The sequence below is a fragment of the Octopus sinensis genome, unplaced genomic scaffold (assembly GCF_006345805.1).
Source record: "Octopus sinensis unplaced genomic scaffold, ASM634580v1 Contig20162, whole genome shotgun sequence".
Lineage (NCBI taxonomy): Eukaryota > Metazoa > Mollusca > Cephalopoda > Octopoda > Octopodidae > Octopus > Octopus sinensis.
Window position 1 is genome coordinate 12,501 of NW_021836942.1, and position 14,558 is coordinate 27,058.

Sequence of the window (14,558 nt, forward strand, 5' to 3'; positions counted from 1 at the left end):
TCTTTAAGGATACCTGTACGATTCTATTTTACTCTCTCTCTCACTCTCTCTCTCTCTTTATTTAATAGATATATAATATATATATATATATATATAGATATATATATATAATATATATAATATATTATTATATAGATATATATATATATATATCTATTATGATCTTTGAGCACCCCAGCAAAAATATTTTTTCCTCTGTCTCCCTTCGGGGATCTTTCCTTCTCCTTGTTCCGACGAAGACCTCCGCTCGAAACGTTAAACCCTCCTTCCCTCTTCCTGAGCGTCAATAATACTTTAATTGTTCCACGTCCTCGCGTTGCTGTGTTTTTTTCTCTTTTTTTCTGTGTTTTTACTTGTTTGGATTAACTATATATATATATATATATATATATGCGTATGTGTAGTTTATATTGGCACGCGGGCGTTCGAGTGCATATGTATGTATTCTTCTATTTTTAACTCTGGAATTTTCATATAAAGAAGGGAAGGTGCGTGGATCAGTGGTTAGAGCATTCGGCTCGCGATCGTAAGGTCATGAGTTCGATTCCCGGCCGCCCGATTGTGTCCTCGAGCAAGACACTTTATTTCACGTTGCTCTAGTTCATTCAGCTGGCAGAAAATGAATGGTACCTCTATTTCAAAGGGCCAGCCTTGTCACACTCTGTGTCCCCGAGAACTACACTAAGGGCAGACGGGTCTGTGGAGTGCTCAGCCACCTGCACATTAATTTCGCGAACAGGCTGTTCCATTGGTCGGATCAACTGGAACCTTTTATTATCCTAGCCGACGGAGTACCATATAAGGAAGGAATTGGTCTCAATTAAAGACACAAATTCCCATTGCTAGAAGAACAGTGAACATAAGAAAAGACTTGCATACTTTTACTGCCCCGCACAGAAATTGTATTATTGCAGAGTGTATGTATGTATAGACGTATGTATACAAACAGGCGCATAGCCTAGTGGTTAGAGCCTTCCACTCACGCTTATAAGTTCTTGGGTTCAATTCCAGACAAGCGTTGTAGAGTTAAGCAAGGCTCTTCATTTCATATTGCTCTCGTTTGCTCAACTCTACATAGAACCAAGGTCAGATTTAACCCTAGCGGTCCGACTCTCACATCCTGGTTACTCTGTTTTCCATATATCTACATATACATACAATATACATACAAATTCACGTATTTGCATACAAGAAATATAGGCAGAGCATACCCAGGAAATCTTGTATCAAGTTCATATACAACATACATAACATAGTTATTATATACATATATGGCTATATATACGTATACAAATATAAATATATATAAATATACATATAAATATACACTCACACACACACACACATATATATATAGACATATTTATTTATTTATGTATATATGTACATATATATACACACACATACATAGTTATAAATATATATATATATGTATATATATATATATATATGTGTGTGTGTTGTGTGGTGTGTGTGTGTATGTGTTTATGAGTGGGTGTGTCTATATATATATATATATATATATATATATATAGATATATATATAGATTATATTTATATATGTATATTATATATATATATTATAAAATATATTATATGTATATATATAATATATATATATATACATACATATACTATACATATTCATATATATAATATATTATATTATTACATATGCATATACTATATATATATAGATATACATGCATACACATAGATACAATACATATGAGATACATATTATATATATATATATATATATATAATATAAATGTATATATAAACAGAGGGGGAGGGGAGGAAAGAGAGAGCGAGACAGACAGACAGACAAACAGACAGAGACGCAGACAAGCAATATGTAGTTTCTCAATCCGCCTCAGAACAAACTTCGCATTAGAATTCCACCCTTCGCAGGCGAACACTCTTGCTATTGTTGTTAAGACATGAGTCATTAAACACTACGCAATGTCTGTTTGGTTGCCAGTTGTTTACGTTGTTGGAAAATTCTTTAGGAAGTTGATTGGGCCGCTTACATTCCTATTCCTGCATCATGGGGAATGAAGAGCATAGGATGGTTATATAGTAAAATAGAATCTTGACAAAATTGTTTTTCAATCACTTGAAATGCTTTTTAATTTTTTTAATTTTCATAAGATTTTTTTTTTTTTAAGATGTAGCTTTGTTGTAGTTTTGTTGTGGATTCGCATGCTCATTACGAAAATTACATTTATTTCAAATTCTACCGAGGTCAGCGTGAAAGCATACTTCTTTTACTGCATTTGTTTAATACCTATTATGATAGGTTTCGACAAGGTGGCGAGCTGGCAGAATCGTTAACACGCCGGGCGAAATGCGTAGCCGTATCTCGTCTGCCGTTACATTCTGAGTTCAAATTCCGCCGAGGTCGACTTTGCCTTTCATCCTTTTGGGGTCGATCAAATAAGTACTAGTTACGCATTGGGGTCGATGTAATCGACTTAATCCCTTTGTCTGTCCTTGTTTGTCCCCACTATGTTAAGCCCCTTGTGGGCAATAAAGAAATAAGAAACGTTAGCATGCTGGGTGAAATGCTTAGTGGTACTTCGTCTGACTTTACGTTCTGAGTTCAAATTCTGCCGAGGTCGACTTTGCCATTCATCTTTTGGGGGTTGAGAAATTAAGTACCAGTTACGCACTGGGGTCGATGTAATCGACTGGCCTCTACCCAAAAGTTTCAGGCCTTGCGCCAAGAGTAGAAAAGAATCGTTACCACGCCGAGCAAAATGCTTAGCGGCATTTCGTCCGCCTTTATGTTCTGAATTCAAATTCCGTCGAGGTCGACTTTGCCTTTCATCCTTTCGGGGTCGATAAGTTAAGTATCAGGGAAATACTGGGGTCGACGTAATCGACTTATCCCCTCCCCGAATTTGTTGACTTTGTGCCAAAATTTGAAATCAATATGATACACTTCGATTCACAGAATCGTTTGAGGGGAGTCAAAATAAATGCCTCGGGACTTCTAGCCAGTTCTTTACGTTATGAGTTCAAATTCTTCCAAGTCCATTTTCGTCTTCCATACTTCCGAGTTTGGTAAATTAAAGAACCTGTGAAGTAAAGAGTAAAAGGGTAAAGACTCCCTTCGGTCATGAATGACCATCGGATTACACCTAGACAGTTCCACTCCGAGGTACAAGTCCGGGCAAGGTTGTTTATAGGAGACCAGCAGTCGCCCTTGCATGCCAGCCTCTCCTCTCCATGCCACTGATGTTATCCAAGGGAAAAAAATAGAGGCCGATACAGCTTGGCACCAATGACGTCACAACTCATTTCTACAGCTGAATGAAGTTGAGCAACGTGAAATAAAGTGTCTTGCTCACCGACGTTTTAACCGCTAAGTCATGCGCCTTCACCACCAGCGAAGTACAGCTATCGATTTCATCAGTACCAATGAAGTACTGCTATTGATTTCATCGGCTACACCCTTCTGACTAAAATATGTAGAAATCAGTACAATACTTACCTATAATTGCGACTTTCAGGCTCTTCGATTCTCTTCCTAAGGAATTCTCTGCTGTGCATTTGACATTGACATTGCAATGGCTACACGGCATCGTCACATTTATGGTACTACCATTCCCTAACCATGACCAAACGAACACATTTGCTGAAAATATAAAGAATTCGAAAATTTGTTGATGAAAATTACTTAGGTGGTGGTGGTCGTCGTCGTCGTCGTCCGTAACGACAACGACCTCTACGACGACGACGAAGACGAAGCTGCAACAGCAGCAGCAGTAGCAGCAGCAGCAGCAGCAGCAGCAGCAGAAGAAGAAGAAGAAGAAGAAGAAGAAGAAGAAGAAGAAGAAGAAGAAGAACCAGGAGTAGGAGAATGAGAAGAAAATGATGATGATAGTGACGATGATGATTTTGCTGAGGGTTACGTCATGATGATGACCGAGATAAGCCAATGAAGAGATTGGTGGTTCGAATATCACAATCGAGATTTCTGTACCCGTAGCCAAAATCACTAAACCTTTTTCGAGATTAGACATCCTCGTCTACCAAAGAATAACTGTATACCACACAACGACGTACCTCACTGAGGAATACGGAAGTAACAGTGTTCCTATAGTAGAAAGGATTATTATTATTATTATTATTATTATTATTATTATTATTATTATTATTATTATTATTATTGAGTGAGTGAGTGAGTGAGTGGGTGAGTGAGAGAGCAGTGCATGCCATCAAAGTGACACTGGGGTAAAATATACCCATCATGACTACCCATCATGACTATCCGTCTGATAAAGGTACACTAGGCACATGCATCACATCCATATGTGCGCGACGTGGTGATCTCATATCAAGATAAACAGCGCATGACCTCGCAGGTGGGGCCCAGTTAGAATTTTCTTCTGGTCGAGTAACCCATCCCGCTCAAGAGGTCCTTGAATAAAGGTTGTTTAAGGATGTTGAACGAAACACCCATGTTTCCAGAGGTGAATTATCCAAACCTCAAAGAATTCCTTTCAACACATGGCTATGATGCTCCCCCACTACTTCTGCTCATGATCAGGGACGCACATATCGTCAGCCACTAAGGGACATGCTCAACTGGTTAAGGTCAAACAACTGACAAGCAAATCTGTGGTATTGAGCAGAATAATAATAATTATTATAATCATCATCATCATCATCATCATCATCATCATCATCATCATCATCATCATCACCATCATCATTATTATAAGAAAATAACAGCTAAAAATCATGGTTGCCTTATCATGTTAACCTGTACAGTAATTAAGGATAAGATTGAAATTAGTTTATTTGTAATTTCTAAATTATGAATGAGAATGTAAGTCATGTAAAGCCGCGTTGCCTATCATTTAGGTGTTGCATTCACAGACTGGGTGGTACGTTGTGTTCTTATTTTGTAAATAGGTTCACTTAGTTGTAAATAGTTGTCCACTTAGTTGTAAATAGGTTCCACCAATAGCTAGGAAGTTAACCCTGGGACGGACCGGTTCCCGTTTTGATGGGGAGCGTTGTAATCTTATTTGTTATGAAAACCGAGTGATGCTCCGGCCTCACATACATAGATACATACATACATGTCTAGACATGCAACTATATAACATACAAATCTGCACATGCATATACATAAAACGAAACATACAATCTGCACATGATTCCAAATATGCACATACATACACACCTAGGCGCAGGAGTGGCTGTGTGGTAAGTAGCTTGCTTACCAACCACATGGTTCTGGATTCAGTCCCACTGCGTGGCATCTTGGGCAAGTGTCTTCTACTATAGCCTCGGGCCAACCAAAGCCTTGTGAGTGGATTTGGTAGACGGAAACTCAAAGAAGCATGTCGTATATATGTATATGTATATATGTGTGTGTGTGAATGTTTGTGTGTATGTTTGTCCCCCAACATCGCTTGACAACCGACGCTGGTGTGTTTACGTCCCCGTAACTTAGCAGTTCGGCAAAAAGACCGATAGAATAAGTACTCGGCTTACAAAGAATAAGTCCTGGGGTCGATTTCCTCGACTAAAAGCAGTGCTCCAGTATGGCCACAGTCAAATTACTTAAACAAGTAAAAGAGTATATACTGGTATCTGTACACAGAAATTTATGGGTATGTATATGTATTTTTTCGCTTATATACTGTCGGTGTATCTCTACTGAGGAGTGTAAAGTAACCTTTATAAAAGAGTACGAAATCTTAACCCTTTCGTTACTGTATTTATTTTGAGATGCTCTGTGTCTCTTTCAATTATTTCAAATATAACAAAGAATTTAGTAAAATAACTTAGTTATCATTAACTTAGTGTTAGGAACATAAATTGCGACTAAGGCTTGGTGGAATATTTTAATTCAAAACTTATGAAAACAAGACATTTGTACTACAGAGCTACCAAACCTTAGTTGCAATATACCACCAAACCTTAGTCGCAATTTATGTTCATCCGAAATTTTGTAAATCTTCTTGCTCATTACCTCGCATTCGACCTTGGGTTATAAATAGAGAACAAATTTAGAGTGGATCGTAGGAATTTGACATCTACTTCTAGCTTATAGATGCTGGCATTCCAGCGCCCTTAATTATGATTATATTTCTATAATTATATACTTAAAAATTAATTTTACCGATATGGTCGTTTCTTATACACTAACCACTGATATAATTATCTTAATGATTATATCCTCAATTTATAAGTCTGAATGTACTCTTTATATATTCCATTATATATATATTCCATTAGGATATATATAATGGGATAGTGGAGGCGCAATGGCCCAGTGGTTAGGGCAGCGGACTCGCGGTCATAGGATCGCGGTTTCGTTTCCCAGACCGGGCGTTGTGAGTGTTTATTGAGCGAAAACACCTAAAGCTCCACGAGGCTCTGGCAGGGGATGGTGGTGATCCCTGCTGTACTCTTTCGCCACAACTTTCTCTCACTCTTACTTCCTGTTTCTGTTGTACCTGTATTTCAAAGGGCCGGCCTTGTCACTCTCTGTGTCACGCTGAATATCCCCGAGAACTACGTTAAGGGTACACGTGTCTGTGGAGTGCTCAGCCACTTACACGTTAATTTCACGAGCAGGCTGTTCCGTTGATTCGGATCAACCGGAACCCTCCTCGTCGTAACCGACGGAGTGCTTCCCATATAATGGAATATATTCCACTGGAATGAAAGGAAAGGAGCGAAGGGTGATTGTGCGCAAGATGGGAGAGGCAGTAGAAAGAGCTTCTTACTGGTTGTGGAGTAAGAGAGAGGAGTTAAGCTGTACGCCAGGAGGAGATGAAGAGCGGTGATTTGGTCACCTCTGCTGGCCCATCAACGGGAGGGTGTTACGATTCAGGGTCGAAACACCCGATGATCGTTGGATACCGTCTGATGACATTTGTTCCTCGTGGCCAAAGTTCCATTCACTGAAGTGAATGGAAAAAAACCCTCCTTTTTCTAAGTGTTATCAATATTTTCTGGCTTCTACAAATTTGTGTGATTCTTTTCACTTCTTACACAAGTGACTTCGAACTTATGACTCAAATAACAGCAGCGACACACAGCGAGAATTTGGGTGAAGTATGATGAAAGCTAGAAAAATTTCCCAATGATATCTGAACCCAACACCAAAATTCCACTAAATTTGTGAAGGAATGCAAAACTGCCTAAAGCAGGCGTGGCTGTGTGGTTAAGAAGCTTGCTTCCCAACCATGCGATCTCGGGTTCAGTCTCACTAAGGCAAGCGTCCTCAACTATAGTCCTGGACCAAAAAAAAAAAAAAGGCTTGTGAGTGGATTTGGTAGACGGAAAATTGAAAGAATATTGCCGTGTATGTATGTATGAAAAGGCTTGTGAGTGGATTTGGTAGACGGGAAATTGAAAGAATATTGCCGTGTATGTATGTATGAAAAGGCTTGTGAGTGGATTTGGTAGACGGGAAATTGAAAGAATATTGCCGTGTATGTATGTATGACTGTATGATTGTGTCATTATTCAGTTGTTATTTCAGGATGTTTTGTCAATAGAGAAGCATCCGGTTTCTAACCTAGATCCAAGTCTCCTTCACTGATATCTCAACAATATCAACAAAGTACTTTTACATGTATATGCGTATATGTATCTTGAATACTCTTTACTCTCTTTTACTCTTTTACTTGTTTCAGTCATTTGACTGCGGCCATGCTGGAGCACCACCTTTAGTCGAGAAAATCGACCCCGAGACTTATTCTTAATAAGCCCAGTACTTATTCTATCGGTCTCTTTTGCATTACCGCTAAGTGACGGGGACGTAAACACACCAGCATCGGTTGTCAAGCGATGCTAGGGGGACAAACACAGACACACAAACACATATACACACACGCGCACACACACACACACATATATATATATATATATATATATACGACGGGCATCTTTGAGTTTCCGTCTACCAAATCCACTCACAAGGCTTTGGTTGGCCCGAAGCTATAGTAGAAGACACCATGTGGTTCGTAAGGCAAGCTACTTACCACACAGCCACTCCTACGCCTATATATACGTACATTTGAGGACAATGATGATGATGACGACAACGACGACGATGACGACGATGAGACGGCGGTGAGACGATGATGATGACAACAACCACAATGATATCTAACTCTGCTTTTCATACTTTCTACATCGTAACTTAGAATTTAGTCGTGACTGAATTCCAATTGGTACAGATACCAATATATACATTACATCTACTCGCCCATCTCGGCCATGTGGTTATTGTCAAAAATCAAGAGAACTCAAAAATTAGTTATACTTATAAATTGAGGAATGATTATATCAGTGGCTAGCTTATAAAAAACGACCATTTCGGTAAAAATTAATTTTTAAGTATATTGTTATAAAAATTAGTGGAGGCGCGTGGATTAGTGGTTAGGATGTCAGCATCATGATCGTAAGATTGTGGTTTCGATTCCTAGACCGGGCGACGCGTTGTGTTCTTGAGCAAAACACTTCATTTCACGTTGCTCCAATCCACTCAGCTGGCAAAAATGAGTAATGCTGCGATGTACTGGCGTCCTGTCCATCTGGGGAACACATACGCCATTGAAACCGGGGAAACGGGGCCCATGAGCCTGGCTAGGCTTTAAAAGGGTACATTTATTATTATTTTAATTATAAAAATATAATTTTGATTAAGGGCGCCGGATTGTAGGTATTTGACATCTACTTCTAGCGTATATGTACTGTCATTCCAGCGCCCTTAATTATAATTAATTATATTTTATAATTATATACTTAAAAATTCATTTTACCGATAGAGTATATTAAGTTTATCCCTGAGTATTAGCGATATTTAGTTTACCAATGTATACGAAAGGATGGAATCAAGGACTGCAATTCAATCATGACTAAATTCCAAGTCAGGATGTAGAGTTCGAAACCTAGAGTTACATATCGTTGTGGTTGTCTTCGTCGCCATCGTCTCATCGCCGTCTCATCGTCGTGATCTTCGTCGTTGTCACCATCATCGTCGTCGTCATCATCATCGTCGTCATCATCGTCGTCATCAGAGTCGTCATCGCCGTCGTTGTCGTCATCAGCATCCTTGTTGTCATCGTTATCATCGTCGTCATCATCATCGCCGTCATCTTCATCATCGCCATCATCATCATCATCGACGTCATCGTCATCCATGTCATCATCATCATCGCCGTCATCATCATCTCTGTCATCATCAGTGTCGTCCTCGTTATCGAAGTCGTCATCATCGTAGTCATCATCATCGTAGTCATCATCATCGCTGTCATCATCATCGCCGTCATCGTCATCCTAATGGTAATGGTGGTGGTGGTGGTGGTAGTGATGTTGATAGTGGTGGTCGTCATCATCATCATCGCTATCGTCTTTGTCATTCAGAAGGAGGTGGTGGTGCTGCTGCTGCTGCTGTTGTTTTTGTTTATTGTGGTGGTGTGGTGGTGGTGGTGGTGGAGGAGGAGGAATGTGGCGATGGCGGTGGTGGCGGTAGTGGTGGCGGTAGTGGTGGCGGTAGTGGTGGCGGTAGTGGTGGCGGTAGTGGTGGCGGTGGTGGTTTTGTTGTTGGTGGTGGTGGTGGTGGTGGTGGCGGTAGTAGTAGCGGTGGTGGTGGCGGTGGTGGTGGTGGAAGTGGTGGTGGTGGTACGATATCAGGTGACGAACAAGGTCTAAACAACGAGTGTCACGTAGCAAGAATTCAGCTCTTGATCGTATGGAATTGCTAACGCAAGCACTCGAAATTTTATGTTCGCTTAGAACGCACACAGCATACACATGCGACCCACACAACAACAACAACACACACACACACACACACACACACACACACACACACACATACATACACACACGCACACACAGATACACAGTCGCACTTTCTACATGATGTAGCTTCTTTACCAAGTAATGATTTGATGCAAAAATTGTGGATGTAGCTTGCTTAACAACCACATGGTTCCGTGTTCAGTTCCACTGCGTGGTACCTTGGGCAAATGTCTTCTACTATAAGCCGCGAGCCGACTAAAGCCTTGTGAGTGGAATTGGTAGACGGAAACTGAAAGAAGCTCGTCGTATTTGTGTGTGTGTGTGTGTGTGTGTGTGTGTGTGTTTGCGTGTCTGTGTTTATCCCCACATCATCGGTTGATGACAACCGATGTTGATGTGTTTACGTCCCTGTAACTTAGCGGTTCGGCAAAAGAGATCGATAGAATAAGTACTAAGCTTACAAAGAATAAGTCCTAGGGTCCTATTCTATATATATATATAATATAATATAATATAATATAATATAATATAATATATTAGGTTGTTTCACATGAAATGTCATATTTGAAAGGTAACAATAAAATGTTTCAGAAGTGTTAGAGAACTGATTTGTTTAATCAAAGTATGATCCATGTTCATTTATGACCTTTAATCAACGTTTTTATAGGTCATATATTTCATCTTTAAAAAAAAAATTCATCTTTTGCTGTGATAAATTGTCCGAATATTTTAATTGCTTCTTCTCTATTTAAGAATGTTTTATTGCTTATGAAAAGCTCAAAATGCTTAAATAAGTGATGATTAGTGGGAGAGATATCAAGGGAATGGGGGGGGGTGCAAAATCTCATAATTCAGGCTTTGCAACTTTTGGACTACAGCTTGAGGAGTGTAAGGACGTACATTATCGTGGAGCAAAATTGGGCCATCTCTGTTCACTAGTCTGGGTTGTTTCTTTTTCAAATTCTCATGCGTACAATCAATTTCCTGACAATACAATGTTGCTGTTACTTGTTGCAAAAATGAATAATGAATAATGAATAACCCCCTTCACAGACCACCATACAGTGACCACTAACTTTTTAGGGTGCAATGATGGGTTTGAGTAGTGTTTAGGTAACTCTCCTGCATCTAATCACTGGCCTGTTCTCCTGCTGTTGTCAAAGAGTATCCATTTCTCATCACAAGTAATGATTTAATGCAAAAATAGTATTTTTCCAGTCGAGAAAGCATTAAGAAGCACACTTCGAGGCGTCTGTTTTGTTTTTTGTTTTGTTTTTTTTTAATCTCGTTCATTTGATGTGGAACAAGTCTATCTGTTTTCTGAACTTTCCCAATTTTTTACAGGTGTCCAAAAACAGTTGTGCGAGATGCTTGGAGTTCTGATCAAAGTTTTCGAACCTTTGTTCTTGGATTTTGTTCAACGAAGTCATTTAATCCATCATGCCGAAAAACTGATTTTGGCCTACCCCTCGGTTTATTTTCAAGGCTTTCATCTCCTGAACGAGAGCTTTGGAACCATCTCTGAATAGTACTGATGTCAACAAAACCATTATCAAAGGCCCGTTTGATATTCCGTAGAGCTTCTGCGGCAGAGTGACCCAGTTTGTACTCATACGAGAAAATCACTCAACATAGTTTGGTTGTTATCATTTTCATAAGGTCTATGGGTACGAATTTTGTATACCAATATTGTTAGGGAATGAAAAAGCGTCAAGATTAAATGCAAGGTATACATAATTGAGTTTTTAAATAAGTAATTTAAAATGCAACATTTCATGTGAAACAACCAAATATAATAGCAAACAGAACTAAGCAAATAAATAAGTAAATAAAATGGCAATCCGACTTACGTTCATCTGGATTTTCTTCCGATATTTGCCACGTTATACGAGGTATGGGATAACCATCGGACAGGCAAGTCATAACAGCGGTGTCATTTTCTTCGATTTCAAAACTTTCCGTTATATTAGTAATAACTGGTAAATCTGTATATTAGAAGAAACCGTACTTAGTAAAAATCATAGGACAAAAATCATTTATATTTTATACTTCTAGGTTTTGTTTTTGCTTATTTTGTTTTTCTATGTTGTCTTCTTTCCGTGTTGTTTTTCGGGTTTGCTTTTTGTTTTTCCATTCGTTAATGTTTTTTTTTTTTTTTTTACACAAGTTTAAGCGGTAGTGTTGGTGTTAGTTGGGGAAGATAGTTGATTAATTAAATTGATGAACCGTATCAATGGTATACTGTTTCTAATAATATTTACCCTAAAGTCGACGAGCAGCCAGATTCGTTAGTACGCCGGAGGGAAATGCTTAGCGTTTGTACTTACCGAGTTCAAATTTCGTCGGGGGTCGACTTTGCTTCCATCCTTTCGGATTTCGATAAAATAAGAACTAATTGAGTACCGGGATCGATGTAATCGGCTTGGCCCCCAACCCCGGAAACAAATTAAATTTATTAAAACCCCCAAAGAATTCCTCTCAACACATGACTATGATATTTCTCCACTACTCCTGCTCATGATCAGAGATGCACATATTGTCAGCCACTAAGTGGTTAAGGTCAAGCAACTGACAAGCAAATCTATAGTACTGAGCAGAGTATTTGCTATAACGATATTTCAGTTTCAGCAACTCAGCGCCCTATCTGTGTGAAATATAATGGAAAATAGGTCACTTTCAAAACAATGGTGTCCGGGTCACAAAAGCAAAGTTTGAAGGGAATAGTAGTCATTTCCTTTGATTTCTAGATAGAAGCAAAAAGGTCATAACACTTGATGACTAAAGAGAAACAAAAGTAAACACTTCAATTTTGTAACACAGTATAGGCGTAGGAGTGGCTGTGTGGTAAGTAGCTTGCTTACGAACCACATAGTTCCAGGTTCTGTCCCACTGCGTGGTACCTTGGGCAAGTGTTTCCTACTATAGCCTCGGGCCGACCAAAGCCTTGTGAGTGGATTTGGTACACGGAAACTGAAAGAAGCCCGTCGTATATATGTATATATATATACGTGTGTGTATGTGTGTGTGTATATGTTTGTGTGTCTGTATTTGTCCCCCCAACATCGCTTGACAACCGATGCTGGTGTGTATACGTCCCCGTAACTTAGTGGTTCGGCAAAGGGGACCGATAGAATAAGTACTAGACTTACAAAGATTAAGTTCGGGGGTCAATTCGCGGTGCTCCAGCATGGCCATAGTCAAATGACTAAAATAAGTAAAAGAGTGTTATTTTGCTGCGTTGCACCGATTCATTTACTACGAAAAGTCGTATATTGGGCCATTTTCGCGTTACGTACGTTGTTATAGGAACATAAATTATGAAATATGTAAGTTGTATATCTTGAACATTTTCAAGAATTTGTATTAATTCATTTTTTACTCTGAAGATTCGCTACCCAGACTCGTATTAAATATTGTTTTTCCTCTTAGAATGTATCTTTTATCTGCTACTTGCTTCAGTCATTCGACTAGGGCCATGCTGGAGCATCGGTGTGGAGAATTTTTAGTGGAAAGAATTGACCCCAGTACTTACTCTATCGGTCTCATTGCCGAACCGCTAGGCTACGGGAACAGTGTAGAAAACCACTCTGTGTGTGTGGTGTGTGTGTGTGTGTGTGTGTGTGTGTGTGGTGTTGGTGCCCACCATTGCTTGGTTGGTAACCGGTGGTGGTTTGTTTACGTCCCCTATAACTTAGCGGTTCGGCAAAAAAACAACAACATAATAAGTACCAGACTTACAAAACTAAGTACTAGGGGATGACATACTCGACTGAAACCCTTCAAGGTGTTCCACTATGGCTGCAATCCAATGACTGCCACAAGTAAAAGACAAAATGTAAATCCAGCCGTAGTTAACATCTCCTTTCATACCCGACCTGCTCTACCTCATCAGTGGAGGCGCAATGGCCCAGTGGTTAGGGCAGCGGACTCGCGGTCATAGGATCGCGGTTTCGATTCCCAAACCGGGCGTTGTGAGTGTTTATTGAGCGAAAACACCTAAAGCTCCACGAGGCTCCGGCAGGGGGCGGTGGTGATCCCTGCTGTACTCTTTCACCACAACTTTCTCTCACTCTTACTTCCTGTTTCTGTTGTACCTTGTATTTCAAAGGGCCGGCCTTGTCACTCTCTGTGTCACGCTGAATATCCCCGAGAACTACGTTAAAGGTACACGTGTCTGTGGAGTGCTCAGCCACTTACACGTTAATTTCACGAGCAGGCTGTTCCGTTGATTCGGATCAACCGGAACCCTCGTCGTCGTAACCGACGGAGTGCTTCCAAGCTCTACCTCATCGCTAAAATTTAAGTACCAGTTCATTAGAATTAGACATGCTCCAAACCAAAGTCAAAAAGAAATATCTTACATTGTATAACTAAGTCTATATCATTGAATACGTCATTTCCTTTCGAACATTTGTAGGGTCCTTCGTCTGTTAGTGTTAAGTTGGCAATCTTCAGATTTCCTTGGTTGTCTAATATGTATTTACTCCTCCTCTTCGTTTTTATTTCATTTCTATCTGCTCTCAACCATTTGATTTGCGACTGAAACAGATAAAAAAAGACCACATATTCGTGAAAGTATTTATATTACAAAAATGAATGACCACCTAAGATTAGTGAGTTATTAGTTTGCGTCTACAAAATTTTAATTTAGTTTAATTTATCTACTTTGACTCTATCTCAGAGTAACAGGTTTTGTTGAATTTTCTGCTGCTTTAAATAAAGTATATATATATATATATTATATATATATATATATATATACATACATACAT

The 14,558-nt window shown here is 39.3% G+C and overlaps 1 protein-coding gene across 1 annotated transcript in view; it reads right to left on the reverse strand.

The window, feature by feature from the left end:
• Window positions 1-14,356, reverse strand: part of LOC115232251 (protein amalgam) — a 26,707-nt gene extending 12,351 nt beyond the window's left edge. The window contains exons 1-3 of the mRNA XM_029802086.2: window positions 14,148-14,356; window positions 11,637-11,771; window positions 3,500-3,643 (exon numbers count right to left, since the gene is read on the reverse strand). Coding sequence (XP_029657946.2) covers window positions 3,500-3,643; window positions 11,637-11,709 — 217 coding nt within the window. The 5' untranslated portion in view covers window positions 11,710-11,771; window positions 14,148-14,356. The remainder of the gene's footprint in view (window positions 1-3,499; window positions 3,644-11,636; window positions 11,772-14,147) is intronic.
• Between the last annotated feature and the right edge of the window lie 202 nt (window positions 14,357-14,558).